Source organism: Drosophila willistoni, assembly GCF_018902025.1.
Source record: "Drosophila willistoni isolate 14030-0811.24 chromosome 2R unlocalized genomic scaffold, UCI_dwil_1.1 Seg200, whole genome shotgun sequence".
NCBI lineage: Eukaryota > Metazoa > Arthropoda > Insecta > Diptera > Drosophilidae > Drosophila > Drosophila willistoni.
In genome coordinates this window covers 1,541,939-1,566,643 of record NW_025814051.1, presented here as the reverse complement: position 1 = coordinate 1,566,643, position 24,705 = coordinate 1,541,939, and the positions used below count along the sequence as shown (strand labels likewise).

At 33.6% G+C, this 24,705-nt stretch overlaps 5 protein-coding genes across 7 annotated transcripts; 1 reads left to right on the top strand and 4 right to left on the bottom strand.

Annotated features, from left to right (window-relative positions):
- Positions 1 to 2,064: 2,064 nt before the first annotated feature.
- On the bottom strand, positions 2,065 to 10,816 carry LOC6641603 (inactive pancreatic lipase-related protein 1). The gene is made up of 4 exons (XM_023175538.1): positions 10,753 to 10,816; positions 4,433 to 5,173; positions 2,359 to 2,527; positions 2,065 to 2,294 (listed from the first exon to the last, which is right to left on the bottom strand). Exons 1-4 carry the CDS (start codon positions 10,814 to 10,816, stop codon positions 2,189 to 2,191), a joined length of 1,080 nt encoding a protein of 359 aa, XP_023031306.1. The 3' UTR covers positions 2,065 to 2,188.
- A 600-nt stretch (positions 10,817 to 11,416) lies between these two features.
- LOC6641618 (inactive pancreatic lipase-related protein 1) lies at positions 11,417 to 13,155 on the bottom strand. The gene is made up of 3 exons (XM_002064566.2): positions 12,989 to 13,155; positions 12,172 to 12,930; positions 11,417 to 11,507 (listed from the first exon to the last, which is right to left on the bottom strand). Exons 1-3 carry the CDS (start codon positions 13,153 to 13,155, stop codon positions 11,417 to 11,419), a joined length of 1,017 nt encoding a protein of 338 aa, XP_002064602.2.
- Positions 13,156 to 13,834: 679 nt separating this feature from the next.
- On the bottom strand, positions 13,835 to 15,798 carry LOC6641619 (pancreatic triacylglycerol lipase). 3 transcript variants are annotated; one of them, XM_047010968.1, is made up of 4 exons: positions 15,630 to 15,798; positions 15,119 to 15,543; positions 14,944 to 15,058; positions 13,835 to 14,889 (listed from the first exon to the last, which is right to left on the bottom strand). In XM_047010968.1, exons 2-4 carry the CDS (start codon positions 15,147 to 15,149, stop codon positions 13,905 to 13,907), a joined length of 1,131 nt encoding a protein of 376 aa, XP_046866924.1. In that variant the 5' UTR covers positions 15,150 to 15,543; positions 15,630 to 15,798; the 3' UTR covers positions 13,835 to 13,904. The 3 variants fall into 3 exon arrangements, with proteins under 3 accessions (XP_046866924.1, XP_023031256.1, XP_023031257.1); XM_023175488.2 differs by having other exon boundaries at positions 15,119 to 15,328; XM_023175489.2 differs by having other exon boundaries at positions 15,119 to 15,233.
- Positions 15,799 to 16,216: 418 nt separating this feature from the next.
- LOC111518529 lies at positions 16,217 to 16,792 on the bottom strand. Its single transcript, XM_023175539.1, has one exon. The coding sequence runs from the start codon at positions 16,790 to 16,792 to the stop codon at positions 16,217 to 16,219; it is 576 nt and encodes a 191-aa protein (XP_023031307.1).
- A 331-nt stretch (positions 16,793 to 17,123) lies between these two features.
- Positions 17,124 to 18,985, top strand: LOC6641620 (glycerate kinase). The gene is made up of 3 exons (XM_023175440.2): positions 17,124 to 17,285; positions 17,393 to 18,409; positions 18,470 to 18,985. Exons 1-3 carry the CDS (start codon positions 17,166 to 17,168, stop codon positions 18,800 to 18,802), a joined length of 1,470 nt encoding a protein of 489 aa, XP_023031208.1. The 5' UTR covers positions 17,124 to 17,165; the 3' UTR covers positions 18,803 to 18,985.
- The last annotated feature ends 5,720 nt before the right edge of the window (positions 18,986 to 24,705 follow it).

Below are 24,705 nucleotides of genomic sequence, written 5' to 3'. Positions count from 1 at the left end.
CTTCCGTGTTTATTTAAAGCACAAAAATGCACTTTACAGTTTCTGTATTATTTCCTGCACAGTTTCAACTTTAAACGCACCACTTTAAAATATTTTTATGTATTTTTTAAATATATAAATCACTAAATGATTTACTACTTATTTGGTTGATTTTGTTTCAACTCTTTGTTTAGACGCACTTACTTTGTATGACTTGACAAATAAATGCACTTATGTAGTTACTTATTCAAATATAATCTAAATGTATAATATATTACGAAATTTACCTAGTAAAAAGTATTAAAATATACATCCATATATAATTAATCGCATATACTACTATTATAACAAAATAAATATTAACAAATTATTCACAATTCAAATCACTATGTATGAATAAACAAATGTGAAAATTTTCTAACTAAAAGAGTCAATTCTTATACCGTAATTTGTACAGAGCAGCAAAACAAAAACAAAAAAAAAATTAATTATATAATCATTATATTATATACTAACAATATAAATATTAATATATACGTATTTAAATTTTAAATGTTCTATTCGAATGAGAAGAGAAGGAAAACTGCTTGTGAAAGCGACAATACCTAAATCCATAAGTTTAGTTAATACTTCTAAATGAAAAAAAAACGATTATATAAATTCAATTTTAATTTTCTTTTAATTTTGAATTTAGGCAAAAAAGAAAACCTGTTCAATTTCTTTGGCCATTGGGGCGTATGTGTAATATTAGTATAAATCTATGCGTAATGTATAAAATATATTTATAAATATATAGAGAGAAGAGAAGAGAAATCCTGATTAGAAATGGTGTTTATGGAGAGATGAACATTAAAAGAGGCTCTTCGTATAAATTTATGTTTAAGTTATGAAATTTAATTTTGAAATTTTATGTTGAGAGAGATGCTCAAGCTCTCGAGGCTGTGTGGACAATAATTAACATATATTAATAAACAATAATGTTAAACCCGAAGCCACAAAATGATATTTATGAGATACATTCATATAGAAAATCACAACATTCATCAGTTTGTATATACAATACAAGACATATTCTATATACCTACCTACTACAAACATATTCTAATTTAGCAAAACAAAAAAAAAATGCCATCATTAAATGCTTTTGTGAGTAAATTTAAGTGTATATAAAACCCAAGCAACAGAAGAAGAAATAATGAATAACTCCAAATAAAATAACAAAAATGAAATGTTTTATTAACAAAACCCAAGCCAAGCCCAATTCATGTTGTGTGTGTGACAAGTAATCAAGTATACATGTATGTATGTATATATATGCACATACCACAAACGATTTTTAGGCGCACAAAATATATAGCTTCGGCCATTCTATATATATACATATATTACTATTAAAAATTATCAACATTTTGGCAAACATATAAATTAAAATAAAAAAAAACCCACTTAATATATATAAAATTTCAACTGTGTATATATATATATATAAATGTATGTATGTATCTATGAATCTATACTTAAAATGAATCTTTATGTTGAATGAGAGTTATGTTGAAATATTTAGTAAAAATTAAAAAACAGAAAAAATAATTCAATCAAACATTGAAAAATTTCGTAAATTGTCTCCCCCCCTTTTCTGGCAACACCCGCCCATGTTACATACATATATATAATTTTGAAATAATTCCAAACTATACAAATACCTACACATACATACATACACACATATATTTCAATGCAAAATGTAATAAATAAAACAACATAATAACAACATATATTGAATAAAATTGTATTAATTTAAGCCCCAGATGCCGAAATACTCCAATCTAGAACACACAAAATACCAAAAACAATAAAACAAACAATGTATTTGGAATTCAATAAAAGAACATGTTAAAATATATATACAAATATATGTATATTCGTTTCGATTTATATGTATTTTGGACCACAAAACTTTCAGCTTACAACTTAATGATTAGATTAAGTGCGAACAAATTGACAATGGCGGCAGTTTCTAAACTAAATATTGTAGAATGTGTTAAATGTTAAAAATAAATACAAAAATTACAATAGTCAGGAAAAAGCAAAAAACTAAAATCACATTGGTGCTAAAATGTATCCTATAATTATATAAAGATAGAGAGGGAGAGTATGGTAGAGACTTCCCAGAGTGAGAGACAGAGTAGATGCCAAATGAATCTTAAAGTTATCTGCGGACTCCCTGGTACTCGCCATTGGAGCGCCCTTTGCCAGGAAAACCACGAGCAAAGGGCGGTTTGGCATTGGTGGTCACATAATAGTTGCCGCGGGCTCTAAATAGCAAAAAATTATAAATGTTTTATATGCCAGTTGTAAATGACTATGATATTTACTTACTTGTTTGAACAATGTTCACCCATTAGCACATACTCCGAATCCTTTGGCTCACACCAACCTATCAGATATGTGAAGAGATTGGGACAGGGTCCAGCATAAAAACCACGCGTTGAGGTTATCGATTCAATGAAATATGGCGTAACTTTTGTGTGATCACAGGCCAAGGTTTCTGCAAAAGAACGGCAAAGGCAACTTTAGACAACTTCATTTTCAAAAATATATTTGTATGTATGATAGTTTTTTCAAATCTCAGCTAGTTAGTTCCTATTCATGTTTTATGATGTTGGACAAAAAATCATTACTGCCTCAATAAATGTAGTAAAATTTTAATAACCTTAAGAATTAAGCTCGCTAAACCAAAAATATACTCAAATAACAAGCAAACTTTTTTTTTCTAAAACAAAGCTCTGTATTGTCCAATGTCGTGCCCCACATTCATTGAAATGAGTATTTCAATAATTGTCTTTAATAATTGTATGTAGGTATACACATAGCTTCAAAGGTTGAAGCAAATGTTTTTAAAATTAAAAAAATAATAATTAACTAGTCGGGGTTGGCCATGGTAGTCAATACTTGATACCTTTGAAGATTTTTGAACATAAATGAATGTATGAATGACCCGACTAGGCGCAGTTTTGGTTTTTGGTTTTATATTTTCTTTTTATTATGTTAAACGTTTTTAAGACTCGTAAGTTTCAACTTAGGCCAAACTTTTTCATTTTCGGCACTGACTACACTTTCTGCCAATGTCTCTCATTAACATCCAACATAAAAACATATACTCAGTGTATTGAAATATATGGTCAAATCCCCGACGACTAGTCCCGTAATCCTATTGCAAAACGACAAAGTTACCAAGAATTTCGTTTCCTGTTTTCGGTTTGGCTAGGTAATTATTTAATAATTTAAGTTTATTTCTTTTTTTGGGATAATAATAAATAAAAACATTCTATAATAATGTGAGTTCGTTTATCAGAACCTCTTACAACCAATGGTAATCAGTGCTGGACCACCATACAGCTGATAGATTGATTCATTGTTTCTTCATTTATCGAAACCAATTGGCAAACTTACAAAAATTTGAATTAAGCTTCATTGTTTCTTCATTTATCGAAATACAATCCGAAACCAATTGGCAAACTTACAAAAATTTTATTAACTAATTCCGAAAAATTCTTATTTTAAGATTTTAACTCTGCGAATCTGTTACTTTGCCTAAACTTAATCCTATTTTTGAAAGTTAATTATTTTGTTTTTATTGCTTTAAATTGAAACTAGAATGTTAGCAAGGTACTTATCCAATTATCTTTCCCAGCGAGGCAAAAATGCGAGGGAACAGCAAATTACACCAACAAAAAGGCATATCCTTGTTGACAAATTGAAAACATTTCTTTAATCTACATAAACATCTCAGTTCCTAAATTTTTGGTCAATTTTTGTATGTTTCAAAAATTGTACAAAAAACAGTTTTTGACAGATTTTCATTCATGTTTCAACTTTTACATTGAACACACCTTGGCATAAAAACCCTAAAAAAATATATATATATTGGATTTTGGCTAGCTACAGGCACTACTAATATACTAACTAAATATTAAATTGGATCGGCTTACTTCCCGGACATTCCGTCAAATTTTATGGACCTCTTTAATTTAATTTCTATAATTTTAACAATTTGATAAAAATAAATCAGTTTATGTTAGCAGTAAATTTAATCAGCTATCGTATTCTACTAATTGATACTTTAATTTATATTTATCTCGTTGCTAAAAACGAATGGTCAGCAAAAATTGTGGCAATTTCTTAAAATTTATTTTATCGTCACCTGTCGTTGGCATAAACAAAAAATGAACTATTATTTCACAATTAATTTATAATAAATATGTACGTGTAAATCACAAATGTTGTTAGGCAATCTTAAAACAGGATAAGCTTATAATTAGTGCTGAACAAAACGTATCCTGTTTATAAAAATTTGAACACGTTGTGTTTAAAATCAGAAGAAAAACCTGTTAACAAAGAACATCTTAGCCTGCTTTAGGCTTTCTATTCTTCTACTTTTCTCTATACTTACGAAATAGTGTTGCTGATCCCACACAAGCTGGCTGCCTTGTGCCACCGTTCACATAGAAATCCGCATGGCCACTGGAATGCCATTGACCCAATATTCCGGCACCCGTGTGCATGACATCGACAAAATGAGCATCGCTGGAATCCAAGTCTCTGGAATTGTTGGTACCGGCATAGAAGAATATAGTTGGATCCAGAGCTGTGATTCTGCCCAGTCTACCCTCCTCTGGCTTTAGATAGTTGGCCACCAATCCGGCTATATGGGCACCCACACTGTAGCCAATGAAATGCAGATCATCTGGTTGAACACCACGCGGATGTCTGGCCAAATATTTGACCAGTTGTGATATGCAAAGACTACCAAATCTGGGTGCCCATTCCATTTGACTTAGACAGGGTTCTTTCACAGCATCACTATAATCCACAATTATGATATTGTATTCGCCAACGCTGAAGTAAGCTTCTCTCAAATCGGGGCTGGGGCTCAACATGCGACCACCGCCAAAGCCATGGATAATGATTTTCGTTGGATGTCGTGGATTGAAGTGTGTATAGTATAAGGCATTTGGATCCAAGACATTAAGGAATTCACCTTCCTCCTGTGTGCGACGCGTATAGAGATAGAATTGTATCTTTGGATGGGGACATCGATAGGGTTTTTGTAGGCAAGATTCTGTTACATAGACCTGGGTTTGGTTTTGTCCAGCTGCCACAGCAGCAGCCACAACGCCAGCATTTTGCCCATCTAAAGGAAAGAAAAGAAAAGAAATTTTTATATTTTTTTTGTCTTTTGTTTTTTAAATATATTTTAAAGTTGAGAAACAAGTTTGGTTTGTGGCTAGTATTAAGCTTAATTGCATAAGCCACTACTGGCGCCGACGACGAAAACGACAGGGGCGACGACGACATTGAATACTTGCAATTTGGCACGCTGCAAATGTCATGCGATTGCATTTCTTGTTGCAGCAACTGCACATGCCAAAACAACAACAAAACCAACAATTGCAACACAATTTGTGGGGCGAAAAAGTAAAAGTCCACAAGACCAAAACCAAAAACGGAAGTGTGTCTCTACAGTCCCCATCATCCGTTCCCCCATCTTCACCCCCACAATGAATGCGGTGTCTACTTCTATTGTAGTAGTTGGTATTGTTGTTGTTTATTGGTGTTGGTATTCGTCTCTATGATATAACGAGAGCCACGACTTTATATAGCCTCTTGTCGGTTTAATATATTCGTATGATTCACGAGGGTCATAAGGAAAACCCATATGTGATGAGACTCTTAAACAGTTTTATAGTTTTTGTTGTCTGTACATATTTTGCTAACTTGGAGAAGGAACTAGTTAGTGGTGAGGGTTAACGAGCTTTTCTCGTTAATTATTGTTTAGTAGATGTCCCCACAACTCAGAAATTGAAGGGATGCCAATGATATTTCTAAAAGTCGATAGCAAGATAGTGTTTTTTGATAAAGCCCTTTTCAGTTTTTTTTTTAGGTATTTTGTAGTTTTGTATTGGCAAAGACCCTGCAAAATTTGTTTATTAATCGGGTTGTCGTTTTCTAAACATTTCCTTAAAGTTAAACGAATTCATTTTTTCATTACTTTGAGAATTCAAATTTAAAATAAATAAATTTCAATAATTAATGAACAAATTTTGTGTAGAAAATGAAATATATTCCGAGATAAATATTGATACATTTATTCAAAACCAAACATTTTTGTTTTCAAATCAGTTTTGAGTCCCAGCCTACATAGTCTAGGGATGTACTTTTAATCTAAGTCGAAGACCATAGCTGCTATTGATTATAAAATATAGTTAGGTTAATAGTTTTAAACTATGTATATTCTATACTGATAATAATGTTTTTAAATCATTTAATTAACTTCTAGTAAATTAAATAATATGGTTACTTTGATTTTAATATATACCTACATAAGTATGTATTTTTGTAAAATTTGTATATTCTTTTTTTATTTTAGATATATTATATATTTAAGTACACAATCATTACGGCTGAGATGACCCTCTCGTTATTCATTTTTACGGACTGTAATCATTAAATATTTATATGCCTTTAAAACGAGTTATTATCTACAATTTTTTGGCAAAAAAAAAACTCGATAGTTAAAACGAAAAATTTATGCCTTGTATAAATACAAACTAAAACTATTGATGTTGGAAACAGAGACATAAGAATTTTGCCAAAGATTAACAGAGATTAAAGTTAATACAAGTTTTGAGTGTCAACATATGTAGTAGTTAATAACTATTTTGCGAGAACATATTTTTAACCAGAACTAGTTCCATTCGTGCCAGTTTCAACGGGCATACCTCAAATAATAGTATGTGAGTCGCTGGCAATGCACTTTGAATATTTATGGCCAAATTATATTGGACAAGTCAAAGTTTTTGAGAATCGGCCTTCAGTCTAACGAAGCGGCAATTGGCACACTTGTCTGTGCGGTTAACCGAAAGTAGATACTACCTGGTTAAGCAATCGCTTCGATAGTTGATCACATTTACCTTATATAGTGTGGCAACAACAACAACAACAACAGACGGCAGATATAGATACTGATACAGATGCAGAGTTATAAAATGCAATAAATAATTTTATACCATTGGCACAGTGAACAAACGAACGATATATCTATATAAAGTGGACATTTTTCTTGGCTCTGTAACAATTTCTCTTGGGCTGTCATAAATGGTTAGACAGATGAACAAATTGTTCAAATCATGCAACATGCAACAAGCCATTGTTTTACCCAACCAAACCAATCCCTCCCCGCTACTCTTTTGTTACCCGTTTTCGTATTTTCAACTCCCACCTCCCCCAACTCTTTCAATTAGCAATGGGCTGTGGCCGTGTTCATGCTTCAATTGCTACCAAGTTGGATATTTTTATTTTTTTTTTTGCTTTTTGTTTTTGTGGGTTTTTGTTTGGTTTGCACAATCGCTTATCTCCTCTTCAACGTTTCAGCTTGTTGTAAAAAGTTATGTAAACCCAACATCAACTACTTACGCATGCCAATTGAATGTCGTTGCTCTGCTATAGTTTTGTTTTTTTTTGGAAAATTTTCGGTTCATTTCGAAATGGTAGAAATCTACATAAAATCAAATCGAAATTGCAATTCAAGTTAGGCCGGAAAAGTCATCGAAATGGTAACCAAAAAAAAAAAAAAAAAACAACCCAAAAAAAAAAATAAAGGTGAAAAACTTAAAAAGGAAACAGTCAAAAGGCGGAAGAGTTTCCAGCTCATGCTCATCATTTTGGCCACTAAGTGAAAGAGTCTCGAATTGGGTTTTTTGGCTTGCTCTTTTTTTATGTTGTTGTTGTTATTGTTGTTGATGGGCTTTGAGATTTTCATTTTTACTTTCATGTTAACTCTCTCAGTCAACTGACCATGATACTTGTGTCTTTGTTTTTACACACAAATTCGTGTTGAATGTGTTTGTTTGTTTATTATTTGCTTTTTCTAAGGTTTTTTGTTTTGTTTTGTGGAAAACTGTTAGCACTGAGTCATGTCTATTTGGCTGATTATTAAGCGGCTATTGGCCAATTGGCTTAAAATCGAGATATTCAGTTTTGTGTGTCATGAGAAAATGTTATATAACTAGGTAATAACTAAATTAATGGCCAAATATTTGATGTGCTATAAATGTCAGTATCAAACACTTTGTTATGCCAATAAATTTAGACTTGAAGAAGTCATTTAGTGCAACTTGTGAAGTTAATCGAAGCGTTTTCAAAATTTTGTGTTTGGTAAAGTGAGTCTATCTTGTTATAGTTCAACAATTTCATTTATATTCTTTTGTCTTTATTTCAATCAAGTCGAATTTATTGGATTTTAACCAATAAAATATCTGTTATTGGATCCAATTGTTTTGAATTCCATTTCTATAAACTTATACTTAGTAATCTAATGCCGAAATAATTTACACATTTCAGTATCAGAGAGTTTTATTTGAAAATTACATTGGGAACTCTGTCACTTCAAAAACTACTTCTTTAAGAAGTTCTAAAGTTTAAAAGTTTAAAAGAAATTTGACGCATAACAAAATACAAACTTTTGTGATCATTTAGACATTTCTGTTTCTGGTGAAGGATTTATTTTTTTTAGTAGGTATCTGAATATTTAACAAATCCTAAAGAGTGAAAATCTTACCTAAGCAAAAACTCTTTTAATCTACATTAGGTTCCTGCAATTGTTAGGAATTACATATCAAAGAATTTTTTATTTGGTTCTTTTTTAAATATTAGTTTTAAAATGGTGTCTTGATTGCTAAAACTTTATGTTCAGTTTAATTTATAACATAAAGTTTTGCCTTCATAATTTAACCCTCAAAATCCACATATAAATACTTGACTTTGCCCTTTACAATGCCATTGCCTATGACTGTCTAAACGCCCTCGTCCCCGGCCCTGTCCCTGTCCCTGTTTCTAAAGATTAAAGCTCTTTCGGCAATGACACGCACTTTTGCCCAACTGCATACGCCCCATTAGCCAGTTGCCAGCCCCCACCAAATGAAACTATAATTTTTCTACATTGCTGATGACACCTTTCGTCTAATCAAGTTAACAATGTTGAGACGGTAATTATTGCAAAATCAAAGAAAGAGAGAGAGAGATAAAGAGTCAAGAAATCGGAGGAGAGAAAGAAACAAAAACTAAAGGCAACAGGCAAGAGTGTCAAGGGTGGGCAAGGGCAATGAGCATTATGAGGCCCCCATAAAAATTGAAATATCTGTATAAAATATGAGTAATTAAGCACTTAATGCAGTTCAACGGTAGCTTAGCCAATTAATTAACTGGGTTAGCAATGGCAACGGCCACAAGCACAACTGTAATAATTACAAAATGTCAATGACAAAGCGAAAATTTGCAAAAACACACAAGCAACAACAATATGCATATGTATGGGTTTGCTTGTATATTATTGTTATTGGATGAGCCAAAAAATATGCATAAAAAATATATCCAAAAAAAAAAAGAAATCTAATAGTTTGATTTTATATCGTATTTATACGAATTTGTATGCCCTTTAAAAACATTGGTTAAATTATATATTTTTTCTAATTTAAAAATACGTTTAATGTATTTTTTAACGTATGGCTTCCACTTTGCCAAGTGTTATGATTATCAGGGTAATACTTGACTTAACAATTTATGAACTACTACTATTTTTTTTTTTAGTGTTCAATTTTGGAAAATAATTTTATTGGCACATAAGGCCAAGACTAAATTACACTCCAGATATTGGAATTTTCACATTTATACTTAGTTGTTTCAAAAGGCTCTTAAAAACTCCTTAAGCTTGCTTTAACTTGCTTTACCATCTTTAAAGAAAAAACTAAATGTGTGTAAAATTGTTGTTTTACTCATCTAAAAATAATTCTTTTTCGATTCGCAAGGAATACATGAGAGAGCACACAAGTTTCTTTTCTTGCCAAATAATTTGTTTAAATTATTATTATTAAAAGGAATTTGTACATTCTTAAAAAGATAAGATGAATCATTGTGAATTCTGAAGGATCATTGGTCTCTTTTTCAACAATTAAGGTAAAAAAATGGGGATTGTAGGTCTTGAATCCTCCTGGTAACTTTAGAGACGAGAGTTCAGAAATAAATGCCGCAAAGATCAGGCTGAGTCTTAAATATAAGGAAAACCTGCGTCGCTAAGTTTATGAATTTCCCTTAGTTAAAAGTGAAAACATCTTCTTAAAATGTTTATACCCTTCTTGTGCAGAGTATAAAAAGCGAATCACAAAGAGAAGAAAACAAAAACAAAACAATACAAATATGGCCCATAAGTGGCTGATTTTTGATTTGTTCAAGTGACTATTGAAAACATTTGTCCACTGGCAAATCGTCTCAAGTCTCGTCTGCATCTCTCACTTAGGCAAGGTCGAATTTTGTTGGAGAAAACATTGTGCAACATCGTAAAAATTGGGGAAAAATTTATGTAGACGCAAATTTAAAATGTCAACCATAAGAGCCGCGCCTCAGTGACAACAACAGTGACAACCATAACAACAACAACAAAAGTAAAACAGCAGAAGCAACCGCAGCAGCCTCAGCAATAACAATAACTGAACTTCCCAAAAGAAAGGCAAAAAAATATGAGTGAAAAAAGATAATATAAGTCATTCAAGCATGGCCAAAAAAAAAAAAAAAATAAAACGAAAAAACTAAAAAGGTGCCAACCGGCCAGGGCGAAAGTAAAAGTTTAACTACAACAATTTTGGTTTCTTGTATGGGGGTATTTTTTGTTTTTTGTTTGTTTGGGTTTTTAGCACAACTCCAACCAGAAATACAAACCGGCAAAATCGCAGTAAAACCAGAGTAAAATGCTTAATCCGAGTACGTGCAGCTGCGTTAACATTGTTTCACTTTAATTTGTTGGTAATGCAAAATTTGCTTTCCTCTTTTCTGTTATTTAATTTCGATTGTATAACTTAGAAATTTAAAAATTTTTAGGTTCACTTTGGGTCAAGGTCTAAGTTGTTGTTTCTTTTGCAAGTATTCAATATATTCAATGCTTAGATACCAGCTTAAGAGCTGGTCATTGGACTCGATTTCGGTGTTTAATACACAACACAAACAAGTTGATAATGTACAAGTAGTCGCGGCATAATTCCGGCTGTACACTATAGCAGCAAGACAAGCGGAGAAAAACGAAAAAAAACAACTGATACAATTTCAGTGTATGTAATTTAATTTTTAATTTTTTTTATTAATGTATTGGGTAGCACGCGCCGCGTTGAGGAAGTGATAAGTGCGTGGATTGTAAGCGTTGTGATGGCTTAAAACGCTGGCAAGCAACTGAATTCGTTCGAGTTTGTGTCTTAAGTCTTTCGTTTTCTTTCTCAAAAATTTCATAAAAAGCTTACTCTCCCTCTTTTTGGCAATTTCGCTCTCGCTCTCACTCGTTCTGTGTCTCTCCCTCACTGTGTAAAAAAGCTTTGGTTTGGGGTTTTTATTATTATTCGACTATATCCATTTCTATATCGACAAGTGGTCCCTTGGCAAAGGGCGATTTTTCATGAGTTATAAGAAAATAGGAACCAGAGGCCCTGAAAAAAACGAAAAACAGAATTATAAATAAATATGAGTATAATATAAGAGACTTTGTTGTGGATATACTGTTTTTATAGACATTTCCTACCGTTTCAGTCAGTAAAATTTTATAGATTTGTGTTCCTATTCTTAAAAAAGTCTTCTCTGAGTAATATAAGACATAAAAGTTTTCTAATTTTGTAATGAAATTAAGGCAAGTGAAGTGTGTTATGTTAACCTTCTATTAGAAGTATTATATGGTTATCTTCTATTTTTCCTATCGTTAATTTTAAAATATTTAATAACTCATTGCGTTTTTTAATCTGAACTGGTCTCTATTCATAATGATTTCAAAATTGTTAACCAAAATCTAAAACTGTTCTTGTTAAATATTTTTAATTGCTATGAATTTTATAAAATTAGGCAAAATCTCAAATTTAAAAAACATAATCTTCAACACTTAACGATTGTAAATTAATATCCAATTGCTTATTAGTTGAGTAACTTTTTACAACAATTTTTTTTAGACTTTCAAGGGTAACTAATACTCTATTTCAGTGTAAGTCTTTCAGTTTTACTTTAGCGAATCAATCCTACTACTAAAAGCTTTTTACTAAACTGATTCATATAATACATTTTTTTCTTAATAATATATTCTATCTCTTATATATCGTGTCATACTTCTCTGAGACAAAGTAGCCCATTTGCATATTGGGCATATTGGTGTAGTGATTGCAACGCTGTGTAAAGAAGTCAAACCATCCGCCGCATTGTTGGGCCCAGAAACCGCGTTCGGTCATTATCGATTCGGCATAGTATATGGCCGAACGATAATGATTGCAATTGTAGAAGCGCCATTGAGTTACGTAAGAGCAGCCACGTTGATTGAATTGATCTAAATTGGGATAGAAATCGGCGTGACCCATTGGTGGCAGCAGGGAGAAGAAAAATGGATCAGTATGAATGATATCCACAAAGTCGGCATCACTGCGATCGAGCTTGTGCTCGTCTGAACTGAACATGAAACCAGGACCAGCTGGATCTAGGCCGGTGATTCGCGGCAATGGATCATTGACATAGTTGGCAGTCATGCCGGCTACCTGGGCTCCCAGACTGAAGCCAATCAAGTGTATGTCACTACGTTTATATATGCCCGTTGTCCATAGATTGTTAATCAGTTGACCCAGACACTTGGACACAATGGGAGCATTTTGCACAGCCCAAGGATAATAGCAGGGAAAACGCACAAGCTGACCGTAGTCTACGGAAATAACATGAACCGGTTGACTCTGTAGCAGAATGTCACGCACTTCCAGATTAGGTGTCAGACTCCGATTACCAATGAATCCATGTATGAGGATCTTGAGCGGTAAGCGGGGCTCGAAGAGCTCCGGCAAGGGATTAAGTGGATCCACTTGGATGGGCTGATCGCGAGATTGACTAAAAAGAGAGTTTAAGCCTAAGCCTTCAAGTGGCCGCATCACTTGATCTTACTTACTTGGTGTAAAGCCAGAAGGTAATATGCGGATTGGGACATCTTTGCTCAGCAAAAGTGCATAGTTCAGGCAACAAGCCACGCAGTTCCGGTTGGGCGCTAACAAATCCTCGTATTAATACCGAGATCAGGAGTAAAATTATTAAATTAATCATCCGATATTCGCACATTGCAAAAGTCTAAATGGTTTTGCTCTATGAATCTAACGTAAGTTCTATTAAATTCGCTTGGCATGACAATGAAAATCGCATGGAAAGTGGGGACCCATATGAAACAAAGTGATAAGCATAAGTCAAGGTTCATCGGGGGATGGTTAGACAGTGGGTCAAGGTCAGGCAGTATAACTTCCAGCATTGCATACGGGTTTCGAGCTTAGATATTAGAAGTTGACATTGAAATGTTGACGATGAACTTGTTCAGAAAAATAGACGCATACAAAACAATTATAAATTAGAATTTTTTAATTAGATTTTATTTTTCACCAGAAAAATTAAGCAAATTATTGTATCTTCTATTTCATATGTAAGCCTGAAGGGAAGTTTAGGTGGAGAATAAATTATAATATAGATGATTTGCATATATCCATATTCTTGGAGAATACAATGTAGGGCTTAAGAAATAGACATTATGTGATATAGGTGACTATATAAATAACAATCTTGAACATATTTTCTTATGAAAAAGAACAAAATTTTTTTAAAAGTTAAAACAACAAACTAAATATATAGTTGAAAGTATTTCTTCTTTTATTCAATTATAAAAAGTAATTCAAAAAAATACATTTTAATTCTAATTTTGTATTATTACTTTTATTATTCATATTTTTGGCAAGAATTTGCAATTGATAAATTATATTTAAATATTTAATAAAAATTTTCTTAAGTTCTAAAGTCAATGACAAGTGTAAAGTATTAAGCTATTAAAGTAATTCATCTTCGTAATTGTCTTCCAAAAAGAGTTTTTTCTCCAGCTCAATGTCATTTTCACTTAAATCAACTATTTTTTCCTCCACCTGCGGCTCAAATTCATGATCGATTTCATTGTTGGCTGCGCTTAACTTAAACTTGGCCAAAAATTTACTATTATCGACATCGTCCGTTTTACCCAAGGCGTAGGGACTTTTAGAATCGGTTTTTAGGAAATAAGAGCCTTGTATTCCTTTATCAACATGATAGCCCATCTCAGCTTGAGGTCCTTGGGTGGGGCACAATCCAATGAGATAGATTAACCAGCTGGAACAGCGACGTCCCCAGAAACCTTTGGTGGAATTGATCGATTCCGCATAGTAGATGGGAGCACGTTCATGATTGCAACTAGATGGATCACTGGGATTGTCCTCCATACAACCGGGTTGAGTTAGTCCCAAGTTAGGATAGAAGTCGACATGGCCCATAGAACGTAACATGCCGCGAGCAAAAACATCGGTATGAATGACATCCACAAATTCAGCATCTTCGGCATCCAAGCGTCTCGAATTACTGCCAGTTATGAATAATGGTTTAGCTGGATCTAAGCCAGTAATGTGTTTCAATTTCCTTCTCACATAATTTGCCGTCTGGCCAGCCACTTGGGATCCAAGACTGAAGCCTATAATGTGTATCTGACTATTCTCGACTATACCCTGATCGACCAAATTGTTAATAAGCTGAGCCAAACATTGGCTAACCAATGGAGCATTTCTCACAGCCTGTACATAGCATGGATAGCGAACCAGAGGTCCATAATCAATGGAAATCACATAAACATCTTCATTATCTAGTAAAACTGGACGTATATATGAGCTAGGTGCAAAATCTCTATATCCAGTATAACCATGCACAAGAATTTTCAGTGGACGTGTTGGCCTAAAGTCCCAAGGATTCAATTCTAGCGGATTTAGCAGAATGGGTTTGTCCGCAGTTTCTCTAGAAGATAAAGAAAATGGGTTAATGCTAAAATCAATAAAATTATCAACTTACTTTGAATAGAGCCAAAAGGTTACATTCTCATTGGGACATATTGTATTATTAACCACAAAGCATGCAGGATCAAATAAACCAACTACAGGATTGGCATCTGTAAAATAATCAAACACTGCTCCAAGGATTTTGATTTGTTCATTAATTTATAATTAGAACTCCGTTTGTAGCTTACCCGTCAATGATAGTAATAAAATTAGCTTCATCGCAACTCAAACTTGTTGTCGAAACTGTGAGCTACTCATTAAATTGGCTTCTATTTAAGGTAACTCATTATCACAGGCTGTAATCTAATTAAGGCTTAGAGCTTTAAATGCCACGACTTGTGTACATATGTAAGCACCCACACCTACACACACCCCTACGTTGCTAATTTCTTTTCACTCTAGTGCCAAAAAAAGAACGAAAGTTGTCGATATCGAACTGGATTATATTGAAAGTGAAAACATCACAATTGAATTGAGCTGTGTTACAGCCACTATGGTGTTAGTAGTAAAATATTTTTGAAAATGTAATCTCAGTTTTTAACATCGTGTCTCTTGTTCCAATCCATTTAAAAAAATGTAAATATGCCAAGTTTAAATTTCCGTTAAATTTCCGCTATGTTAACAGCACCAAAGGTAAACAGTTAACAGTGGTGAAGAAAGTATTCGTACGATTTTCAAAAGACTAACAAAAAATCAAACCTTTTGCTTGCTTTTTCCCTCCTTCTTAGGTTTCCCCAAAAAAATGTATCTTCGTCAAGGGTTGTAGCAGTTCAAAATAAATAAGTTATAAAAATAAACAATTAATACATTTTTGCATAAATAATATTTTACACGTTTGGCATCTATTTCGTCTGACGTGGAGTTTTAACTGTTTGTGTGATTATAAGTATGCAGCATCTCAAGTGTAAATCTTTTGTTGTAACGTCATTCATTCTGCAGAATAGAAACAGCTGAGAAATCTGATTTTTTACGCTTATACAACCTCTTATGTATGTCTGATCAGTCAAAAATACTTTTCAAATTGCATTCTTGGTTTTTGAAGAAGTGATATTGTTAATTTATTTAATTCTACAGTCACTTGGATTAAAAAATTATATAGAAAACAGAGGTATACATATTTGGTAAGTTTGATTTTTAAAAACTAAGGAGCCCCTGTCCAAAGAACAATTCAGACAAAAGTCCATGATAATTATTATTATAAACCACAGCACTTATCTTAACTTAGACATTGACGTTAATTTCACAAGTAATTAAATAAATATTAGAACATATAAATTTCCTTAGGTTTAACATATATCAAAGTTTGGCATTGGTACAATCTGATTCAATTGATTATCGTTTACATTATAATATGATGTATTTTTAGTATCCCAAAGACCTGGAGCTTGGGCAAAATCGTCATCGAAGATGTAGCTTTTGGGAATATTAAACACATCATCAGCAGTTTTATAGGAGGACTCCACATCCTTAAATAGTTGGTGAAATAGGTCGTCACTGTGGAGCTGATTGTCGGCCCATTGCTCAGCAATGCGTTTGGTACACTTTGACAAGCACTTGGGATGGTCCTGGTAGTCAAACAAAAAGTCCTTATTGTTAGCCTTTGAAGTTGTGGCAACTGCTGGGGTCTTGAACACCTCATGACGGACGTGGCTTCTATCTTTGAAACCACTGCAATTGTTTTGAGTGGCCTTTAGAGGAGTTGCTGTCAGGTGCTTTTGGTGCATCACATTGTCAATTTTGCTTAGGACACTTTTCTTTGCAGATTGTTTTGGATTTCCATTTTGCAATGGAATTCGTTTCTTTGCTGACATGGCTGGCAGTCCAACACCAATATTTTCATTGTCCACCCAAATGTTGGCCATTGTAAATTATTATTTTTTAGCGTTGCAAAACATATGCGTCCTATGCAGCGTTAGAAACTGAGCTTCTCCACGTTTGAATGGAAGTGCAAAAATAGAACAGTAATACTTTAATTACAAATAAATACAATAATTATTTTGGTGGCAAAGGCCTACTTGACTCCTGTAGTTTTTAGTGTTGGTTAATGTCAATTCGAAGAAAATGCTAGGTTTGAAAGTAGGTGTTGGAAACTATTGGCGCTAATCATCGATATACATCGATAACACTATCGATATATATTCCCGAAATCTAGTATTTTTTTTATACTTACACTCACAAACGCAAAAATAATGAAACTATATCTATACCACTGTATCAAAACAGCTGACTTACATAATGTCAAAAAATTGTATTTTTCAGCAATTGCAGCTAATTTTTAAGCAAGCTGTGGAAGCAGTTCATCCGGAAAAGATTTTTGCCAACTTCAACAGCTTCGATTTACGGCCGAACAATGGTGTAAGTTGAGTTAAACACTTCGTAAACAAAAACGTTTAATTGCGTCTTTGCCGGTCACAGTATTAAAAAAAGATGTAAGATTTGTGACCGTTATTTTGAAATTTCAGGCAATCAAATTGAATGGGGAGCAAGTGGATATAACTGACAAGCGATGCCACATAGTTGGCTTTGGAAAAGCTGTGCTAGGCATGGCCAGCAAAGTGCATCAAGATTTGGGTATCTCCTCTTCTGGTGGCGTCTTGAGTGTGCCGGTAAATACACTGAAACAGTTCCAACACCCGCTGAACGACGATAAGCTAACGATCTATGAAGGAGCACCAAATAATCTACCCGATGGGGTAGCCTTAAAGGCAGCCAAACTGATTAAAGATTTGTCCCTGAGTATGACAGCGAATGATGTGCTCTTCGTATTCATTTCTGGAGGCGGTTCTGCCCTATTACCTTTACCTAGACCACCTTTGTCTCTGGAGGACAAACGGGTAATAGCTGATAAGCTGATGAAACGTGGAGCGAGTATACAAGAACTAAATACCGTACGCATAGCCTGCTCCGATATCAAGGGAGGCCGCCTGGCCAAAGCAGCTGGCAATGCGGGACTTTTGGTTACTTTTGTGCTCAGTGACATTATCGGAGATCCTCTAGAGCTAATTGCTTGTGGTCCAACCATACAACCCCAGCTCAAGTCAGGCCAAGCCAACGCCTCTGATATTTTGAAGCGCTATCAAGTGTGGGAAGAACTTTCCGTGGAGAAGCAAAAGGTTTTTCAATTAGATGATAAACCAACGGAAGAAGTTGTGTCGCCTCTCCAACGAAATAAAGTTTTTATTGTAGGCAATAATGGCATAGCAACCTCAGCAGCCAGACAAATGGCCCAGGAGCTGGGTTATTTATCCTTTGTCCTCACATCCAACATACATGGTGATGTGAATCAAGTGGCTCAGGATTATCAGATGCTGTTGCAGAGCATACAACACTACAAACGCAAAGAAATCACCGAAATCGAGCTTAGACAACGATTTCCATTTAACGAGGCCTCCTTCGAGGGATTTCAGAATTCTTTGGAACAACATATCGCCACCAAAAAGCCTCTGTTCCTTATAGCCGGTGGCGAACCTGTGATAAAGGTAATAAACATTCCATTGGATAAATTTTGCGTTTCTACTAACTTCTATTGAACTTCTTAGGTTTCTGGCAATGGCTTAGGTGGTCGTAACCAGCATTTAGCCTTGCTTATGTCTCAAATCCTGCACTCTGATCAGCTGTTGAAGGAATGCAGTTTTCTAAGTGCCGGCACAGACGGCATTGATGGCCCCACAGATGCAGCTGGAGCTGTGGCCCATAGTTCAGTGATTGAGACATATCTAAATCAAGCACAGTCCACAGATGATATAGACAAAATCATTGCCAATTGTGATAGCTACAATTTTTATAAGAATCTGTTGAATGGTGATTTTCATGTTATTACAGGTCATACGGGAACCAATGTAATGGACTTGCATTTTCTAGTCATACCCTAAAACTTAAAACCAGAATAGCTGAAATTAACTAGAGTAATTTGTTAATGGTTCTGAGAATAGCTTGAGCTATGATCTTGAACCTCTCGCAATCAACCGCAACTATGCCATAATTTCAATTGAATTTTTACGATTTTCCTGTTTGCTATGAACATATTTTGTTTTACGACTTTTTTCATTAGCATTTGTTGGTTTTTTCTCTTTTAGTTTTTTTTTTTTCTTAATACTTTTTTAACATTTCCTAACAATTCCAATAATTTAGAAAACTTAATGTGACAGCATAAAATGGCAATTAGTTTTGCCCATGCCATATCTACGGCAAAGCATTCCAATTCATTCTCTTGTTATGAAATCAGCAATAATTATATTGTCTGTGTGCCTTGACTCATGTGATAAATCAATTTTTTTCTACATATGAATATACTTTTTTTTTATATATACATATATGCGATCTATTCATAAATATGTTTAAGTAATTTTCATCTCTTTTGTTTCTGCGTCTCATAAAAAAATGAAAGACAAAACAAAAACAGTAGCAAGCACCAGCAGTAGCAACAAATAATAACAACAACAACAACAATACCCAGCAATAATTGCAATTAAAAATGTAAATTTATTTTATTTAGTTTTATTTTTAGCAACGCGCGCCCAGTTGCAATTTTTACACTTTGCCTGCATAGTTTTTCTAATTGCAGTTTGTTTTGCATTGCCCTCAGATCCCCTTATCCCTTTCATCTTATTGTTTTGTTGTTGTGTTTGTTGTTGCTGATACTTTAATTATTTGTTGCCGCGCATTTGGCACAATTATTAAATAATCTGATTCGTCTGTGCTATTTTCGCTTGATTAGGTTTTCCTACAAGCTTATATATACTCATACATATTATAGAATCTATAATAACAAAAGTTGACTAAGTCAGCTTTCTGGGGAAAACGATGCATCAGAAAAGTTAGTTGATAAATGGTTTAGTTATTCTCAAGAATTAATTCTCTCTCTTTTTCGTGTTTTTGTGTCAACTTAGGTTTAGGTTCCATATCAGCTCTAGGCGAAAACAAATGATCCTTTAAAAGATTAATTACTTGGGTGTCTTTAAAGATTAATTGCAATATTCAATGATCGACATTAAGCGTTATAAATTCAAAATAATATGTTACAGTAGTTCGATTTAAGCGTTAAATTTGTTACAGATTTTTAATATAAAAAATTAAAAGATTTTTATAAAACAATTTGTAAATTTTTAAATAAATTTTTGCATTGTATTCAAAGACAAATTAAACAACATGAATAATTAAAAAAACATTGAATAGAAAAGTAGATAGAGTATTTTTATTCTCTGACAGAGAACATTAATAAAAATTGGTTAAGTATTTTCATTTACAAACTTTTGAGTTTGGCCGATACAAGATTTCGGTCCTTGATTTACTTAACAAATTATTTTCTATAATAAATAGTTCTTGGAACACGGGCTAAAAAATATCCTTATCTAAAAAAGTGATTCCTATTAGAACAAAGAATAAAATAACACTATTTTCTTTTGGCGAAAATTAAGCAGCTATAATATTTATTTATATTTATATTAAGTAAATGGAAAGTTTGTTGATTTTATTAAGTAGTTTCATCAATTTTGACTATTTTTGGGATTGTGTGATGAAACCCATATAGATAAATATATCTATATAGCAATAGCTCATATTACATTATTCTAATTAAAGTGACTAACCATTAATTAAAGTCGTTTTCTGCCCACCACTTTGCCGAGGGGCTGGAGCCTACGCCAAGATCTCTGCATGGCGATTGGAAACATTTCCGCTTCCGTTTTCTTGTGGATTGCTGCTGCTATTGCTGTTTCTTCTGTTCTGTGTGCCATCAGCTTCTATATTTAACATTTATTAACCATTGAGTAAGTAAACCCTCCCATAACTATCCACCCACCTCCCCTCTACATAAAGAAAGCTATGGAATGTCGCGTCAATTTGTCTGCCTGTGCGTTTTGGCTTGGCAACCAACACAAGAACAACAATCTCAGTGACTACAACACTGGAAGCTGGTGGCAGCTGAAGCAGATGCGGCCATTGAGTGCAAGTGTCGCGTTGATTTATTAATTAAGCATTGGAGCAAGACAACCGCGACAGAGACAGAGAGACGGGATGAGATGGTATGGGACGAATGATGGAGATGGAGACGGCCTCCAGAATTACGCGTGGCAACGGCAACAGTTCATGCTGACGATGCTAATGAAGTACTCGCTATGGAACATTTTTAATTAACAATCTCCGATTCGATCGTGATCTCGATTTTTGTGTATAGAAAATGTTGCCTAGATCTGCATGTGTGTGTGTGTGTGTGCATGTGTTGACTTATGACATCACACCCAATAAAGAGTAGGAGCAGCAGCAGCAGCAGACAAACTGACGACTTCTCATCAAACAGGCGAACCGACATTACGTATACGCAATATTGACAATTAAGCATTGCTTTTTGTTTCTTGATGTTATTTTTTGTTTTTACTCTCTACTTAGCATATGTATGTGCACAATACTATATATTTTTTTGTGCTTAATTTGTCTAGACAATGGCAAAGTTCATCTACATACATAAATATCATATAGACAAAGTTCAATTAACGCTCCAGTCATTTGTTTTAGTTAAGAGCAAGCAAACAATAAGATAAAGAAATGAGAGAAAACGAATATAATTTGCATATTACTTGGAAACTAAATGTGAATCACCATCAATCACCAAATTGGAATGTCTTAATTTGAAGCATATGTCTTAAGTACTTGAGACTTTGAGGGGGTGGAAACTGGGTTGATTTTCGGTGGTACATATTCCCATTTTTATATTTTGTATTCTGTGATGGGGGACAAAAAAAGTTCAGTAAACTTTCTTTAAAGAAACACAACAACCTTAAGAAGTTAACTCAACAATGGTAAGGAATTTAATACAGGGTGTTGTCCTTACTGGCTAAATGTCAAATACAATAAAAATATGATCGGTACGAAATCAGAGAGCTAACATCGGCTTAATGTTCCTTAACTCGGGAAGTTTGAAGATGACTTTCCAATGTGAAAGTAAGAACTTGAATAAAAAACAGTCATGAATAAAATGTTTTCTTTTTAATTTGTTTTTTAAATATTTTAATATAAAATATCTGCTTAATCTGGCATATTTTTCAAAATATTTTTTCGTCAATTAATCGCAAATTGACAAAGCTTAAAATGGCATTAAATAATTTGATATTTGAAACAATTTATTTTACTTCAATTTTTTTTTTAATACGATAATTTTTTGCGAAAATGTTAAAAAATTAGGTTTTTAGATTTTTATACAGATTAGAAGATATTAGTCTAACTTCAAAATAAAGACATGAACATTTCATATACTCAAAAAATTGACTTCATTAGATCTTTATGAAATTAATGTTTACTGGAACACGTTTTTAATAATTGATTTTCTTTTATCGCTACAGATAACTTGATAAGTGACTTACCTTTTAATTTCGAAATTGATTTAAAATTTATCCGGCAAAAATTTTATAAAATTAAAATCGAATTTCCACCTAAGAATGGCCTATCAACCCAAGCGTGTCATTTTACCGCATGTTTGTATAACAATTATGTATTTGTATAATATAGTTATCCGATTTTAATAAATCTTACCAAATTAGATTACATATGCACGAAAATTTGATTGTTGTTATAACCTTCTTTAGTGATTATGCTCGTAATTACTAAAAACTAAGACACTACCTTAATGCCTTGATTTGTTGAAACTCCTCCTTCAACAATTTTATTATTGTAATGTAGTTAATAATTTTTATGCCATTTTGGTAAAGAAAGTTAAAAAATTGAAAAAAATGTTAAAAAGTATAACTAGACCTTAAATAAATAAAACACCAATACAATTTACGTAAAACTTGCACTTGATAACTTGAGAATTTATTTTTAAAAATGATAAAAACAGGTCATTCAAAAAAATCAGATTATTTTTAAATTCTTGTAACAATTGGTTACTAAGAATTACTTTAAAAAATTTTTATAACAATGTTGAAATTTAGGATAAATATCTGCCGTAAATAAAAAGCTATAGAGTTTTTTGGTCATTAAGTTCACCAAAAGGATTCATTAAATTCGAGATATAAATCTTTTAATATTAAAGCTTAAATTCTTGATGGAACTATTGCTCCGAAATGGGTAGGAGATCTTTTATCAACATTTTAATAATTTACAAGCATTTTTGCTGATTGCAAAGGTGTAAATTCAAGGTATGAACTTTGAAGCATTCATATTTCGACACACACACATACACACACATTTTTATACATATGTGAAAATAAACTTAATGAAAATCCATAAAACAAAATGTGATCATTCATCATCTGCTCTTGCGATTAACCCCAAAAAGTCAGCTTAATGTCAATCTATTTTGTACTAAGTTGAGCTTGGGGCTATTAATGCATTACAAATGGGTGCGGCAGACCACAACAGCAATACCAAGAGCAATTGCAGCAGCAACATGCTGGGGACATGACCACAGACGCTGCGGTGCCATTGACCAAATGTGAGACTGAGATTGAAGGAGGGCCCCCGGGCCCCAAAAGCATGCAAGCAAGTAACCAAGTGACGACGATCGACCTCAAGTGTAAGGCAACAATCGAGTTGCTGCTACGCTTGGCCGCAAAACAAAAAGCACATCAGCAACAGGCTCCAAGCAGAAACACCAACAGCAACAGCAGCAAAAGCAGAAGCAGTTCAAGTTTACTCTAGAGGCTGAGGAATTCCTTGCCGCTGAAATAATTAAGCATTGCAACATTGTTTATTGTGGCTTGTTGCTTGGTTGCTGCTGATGTTGTTGTCGTTCTTGGGCTGGGGTGTTGCAGGCTCGTTTAACAAGGCAACACACAAGGTGCCTCCGCCTGTTCTGCAACTTTTTTCAGTTCTACTATACTCAAGGAATGTGACGAATTACAAAGGGGCATCGACAAGGGGGAAACTGGCTATTAGAAAGAATATTAGCATATTACGAAAAAGAAAAAAATAGCTGATGACAGACAACAAATGCGAAAAAAATGAGAAAAAAAAACTCAACTTAATTGTTACTTCCTTTTTTGGTTTATTTACGGAAACTCAAGTCAAGTTAAATGCAATTTCCTTTATATTCATGTGAAAGTGTTGCAAAAAGTTGTTGTTGTGTTTATTATTGTTGGTGTTGTACTTGCTGTTGCCATACTCTATAATCTTGATTAAAAAACTATATAAATTTTCCATAACCTCAAAATGCGCGCGGGTCTATTTTTAAAGTGCGCAATCTGTGCGATGCGTACGTCTGTCCATTTGTCCATCCTGTCCAACTATCTATCTGTCTGTTTGTCCGTCTATCTGCTGTCTGTCCATCTCACTGTCTATCGATGCCGCCGCCAGCTGTGTGCCACCAACTTCCCGCCGCTCACCTAGCCCATCATGTTACAATGTGTTGTCTGCGTTTATTGATTTATTAGAAAATTCCAATGAACAAGTTTCATAGTAATACACGACAACAAAAACAACAACAACTACAACAGCAGCGGCAACAACGAACGATGAACGAACGAACGATGTTGCAGCAGCAGCACAAACAATATGGCATACAACAAGAAAAAAATGAACGAGAGCAAAGCCTTTGTACTTAATAATACTTACAATAAATGGTTGGAAAAGCAGCAACAATTGCTAATATGACTTAAGACTATCTTTTGGCAAAAACTTTTAATAGGAAACATTGCGTATACGTAATGTGGGAAGTGGAAGGAAGAGTAATTCATGGGTTGCATTATCATATCTTTTTATGCAGTATGAGGTAGAAAAAGGCAATATTGGTTACCCTAAAATTATCTGTCGACCTTAGTTTAGAAGGGTATAGACAACTCCT

What these genes read in the sequence shown, in the direction of transcription:
- LOC6641603 (XM_023175538.1), bottom strand. Translation starts at nt 10,816, where the DNA reads ATGTTAACGCAGCTGCACGTACTCGGATTAAGCATTTTACTCTGGTTT. An exon ending in GTTTTACTGCGATTTTGCCG is followed by an intron (nt 5,174 to 10,752) that starts GTTTGTATTTCT and finishes TCTTTCCTTTAG; the next exon opens with ATGGGCAAAATGCTGGCGTT. An exon ending in GGTGAACATTGTTCAAACAA is followed by an intron (nt 2,295 to 2,358) that starts GTAAGTAAATAT and finishes TTTGCTATTTAG; the next exon opens with AGCCCGCGGCAACTATTATG.
- LOC6641618 (XM_002064566.2), bottom strand. Translation starts at nt 13,155, where the DNA reads ATGTGCGAATATCGGATGATTAATTTAATAATTTTACTCCTGATCTCG. An exon ending in ACCTTCTGGCTTTACACCAA is followed by an intron (nt 12,931 to 12,988) that starts GTAAGTAAGATC and finishes CTCTCTTTTTAG; the next exon opens with TCAATCTCGCGATCAGCCCA. An exon ending in GGCTACTTTGTCTCAGAGAA is followed by an intron (nt 11,508 to 12,171) that starts GTATGACACGAT and finishes CGTTTTTTTCAG; the next exon opens with GGCCTCTGGTTCCTATTTTC.
- LOC6641619 (XM_047010968.1), bottom strand. Translation starts at nt 15,149, where the DNA reads ATGAAGCTAATTTTATTACTATCATTGACGG. An exon ending in TTTATTACTATCATTGACGG is followed by an intron (nt 15,059 to 15,118) that starts GTAAGCTACAAA and finishes TCCTTGGAGCAG; the next exon opens with TGTTTGATTATTTTACAGAT. An exon ending in ACCTTTTGGCTCTATTCAAA is followed by an intron (nt 14,890 to 14,943) that starts GTAAGTTGATAA and finishes TTTATCTTCTAG; the next exon opens with AGAAACTGCGGACAAACCCA.
- LOC111518529 (XM_023175539.1), bottom strand. Translation starts at nt 16,792, where the DNA reads ATGGCCAACATTTGGGTGGACAATGAAAATATTGGTGTTGGACTGCCA.
- LOC6641620 (XM_023175440.2), top strand. Translation starts at nt 17,166, where the DNA reads ATGTCAAAAAATTGTATTTTTCAGCAATTGCAGCTAATTTTTAAGCAA. An exon ending in ATTTACGGCCGAACAATGGT is followed by an intron (nt 17,286 to 17,392) that starts GTAAGTTGAGTT and finishes TTGAAATTTCAG; the next exon opens with GCAATCAAATTGAATGGGGA. An exon ending in GTGGCGAACCTGTGATAAAG is followed by an intron (nt 18,410 to 18,469) that starts GTAATAAACATT and finishes TGAACTTCTTAG; the next exon opens with GTTTCTGGCAATGGCTTAGG.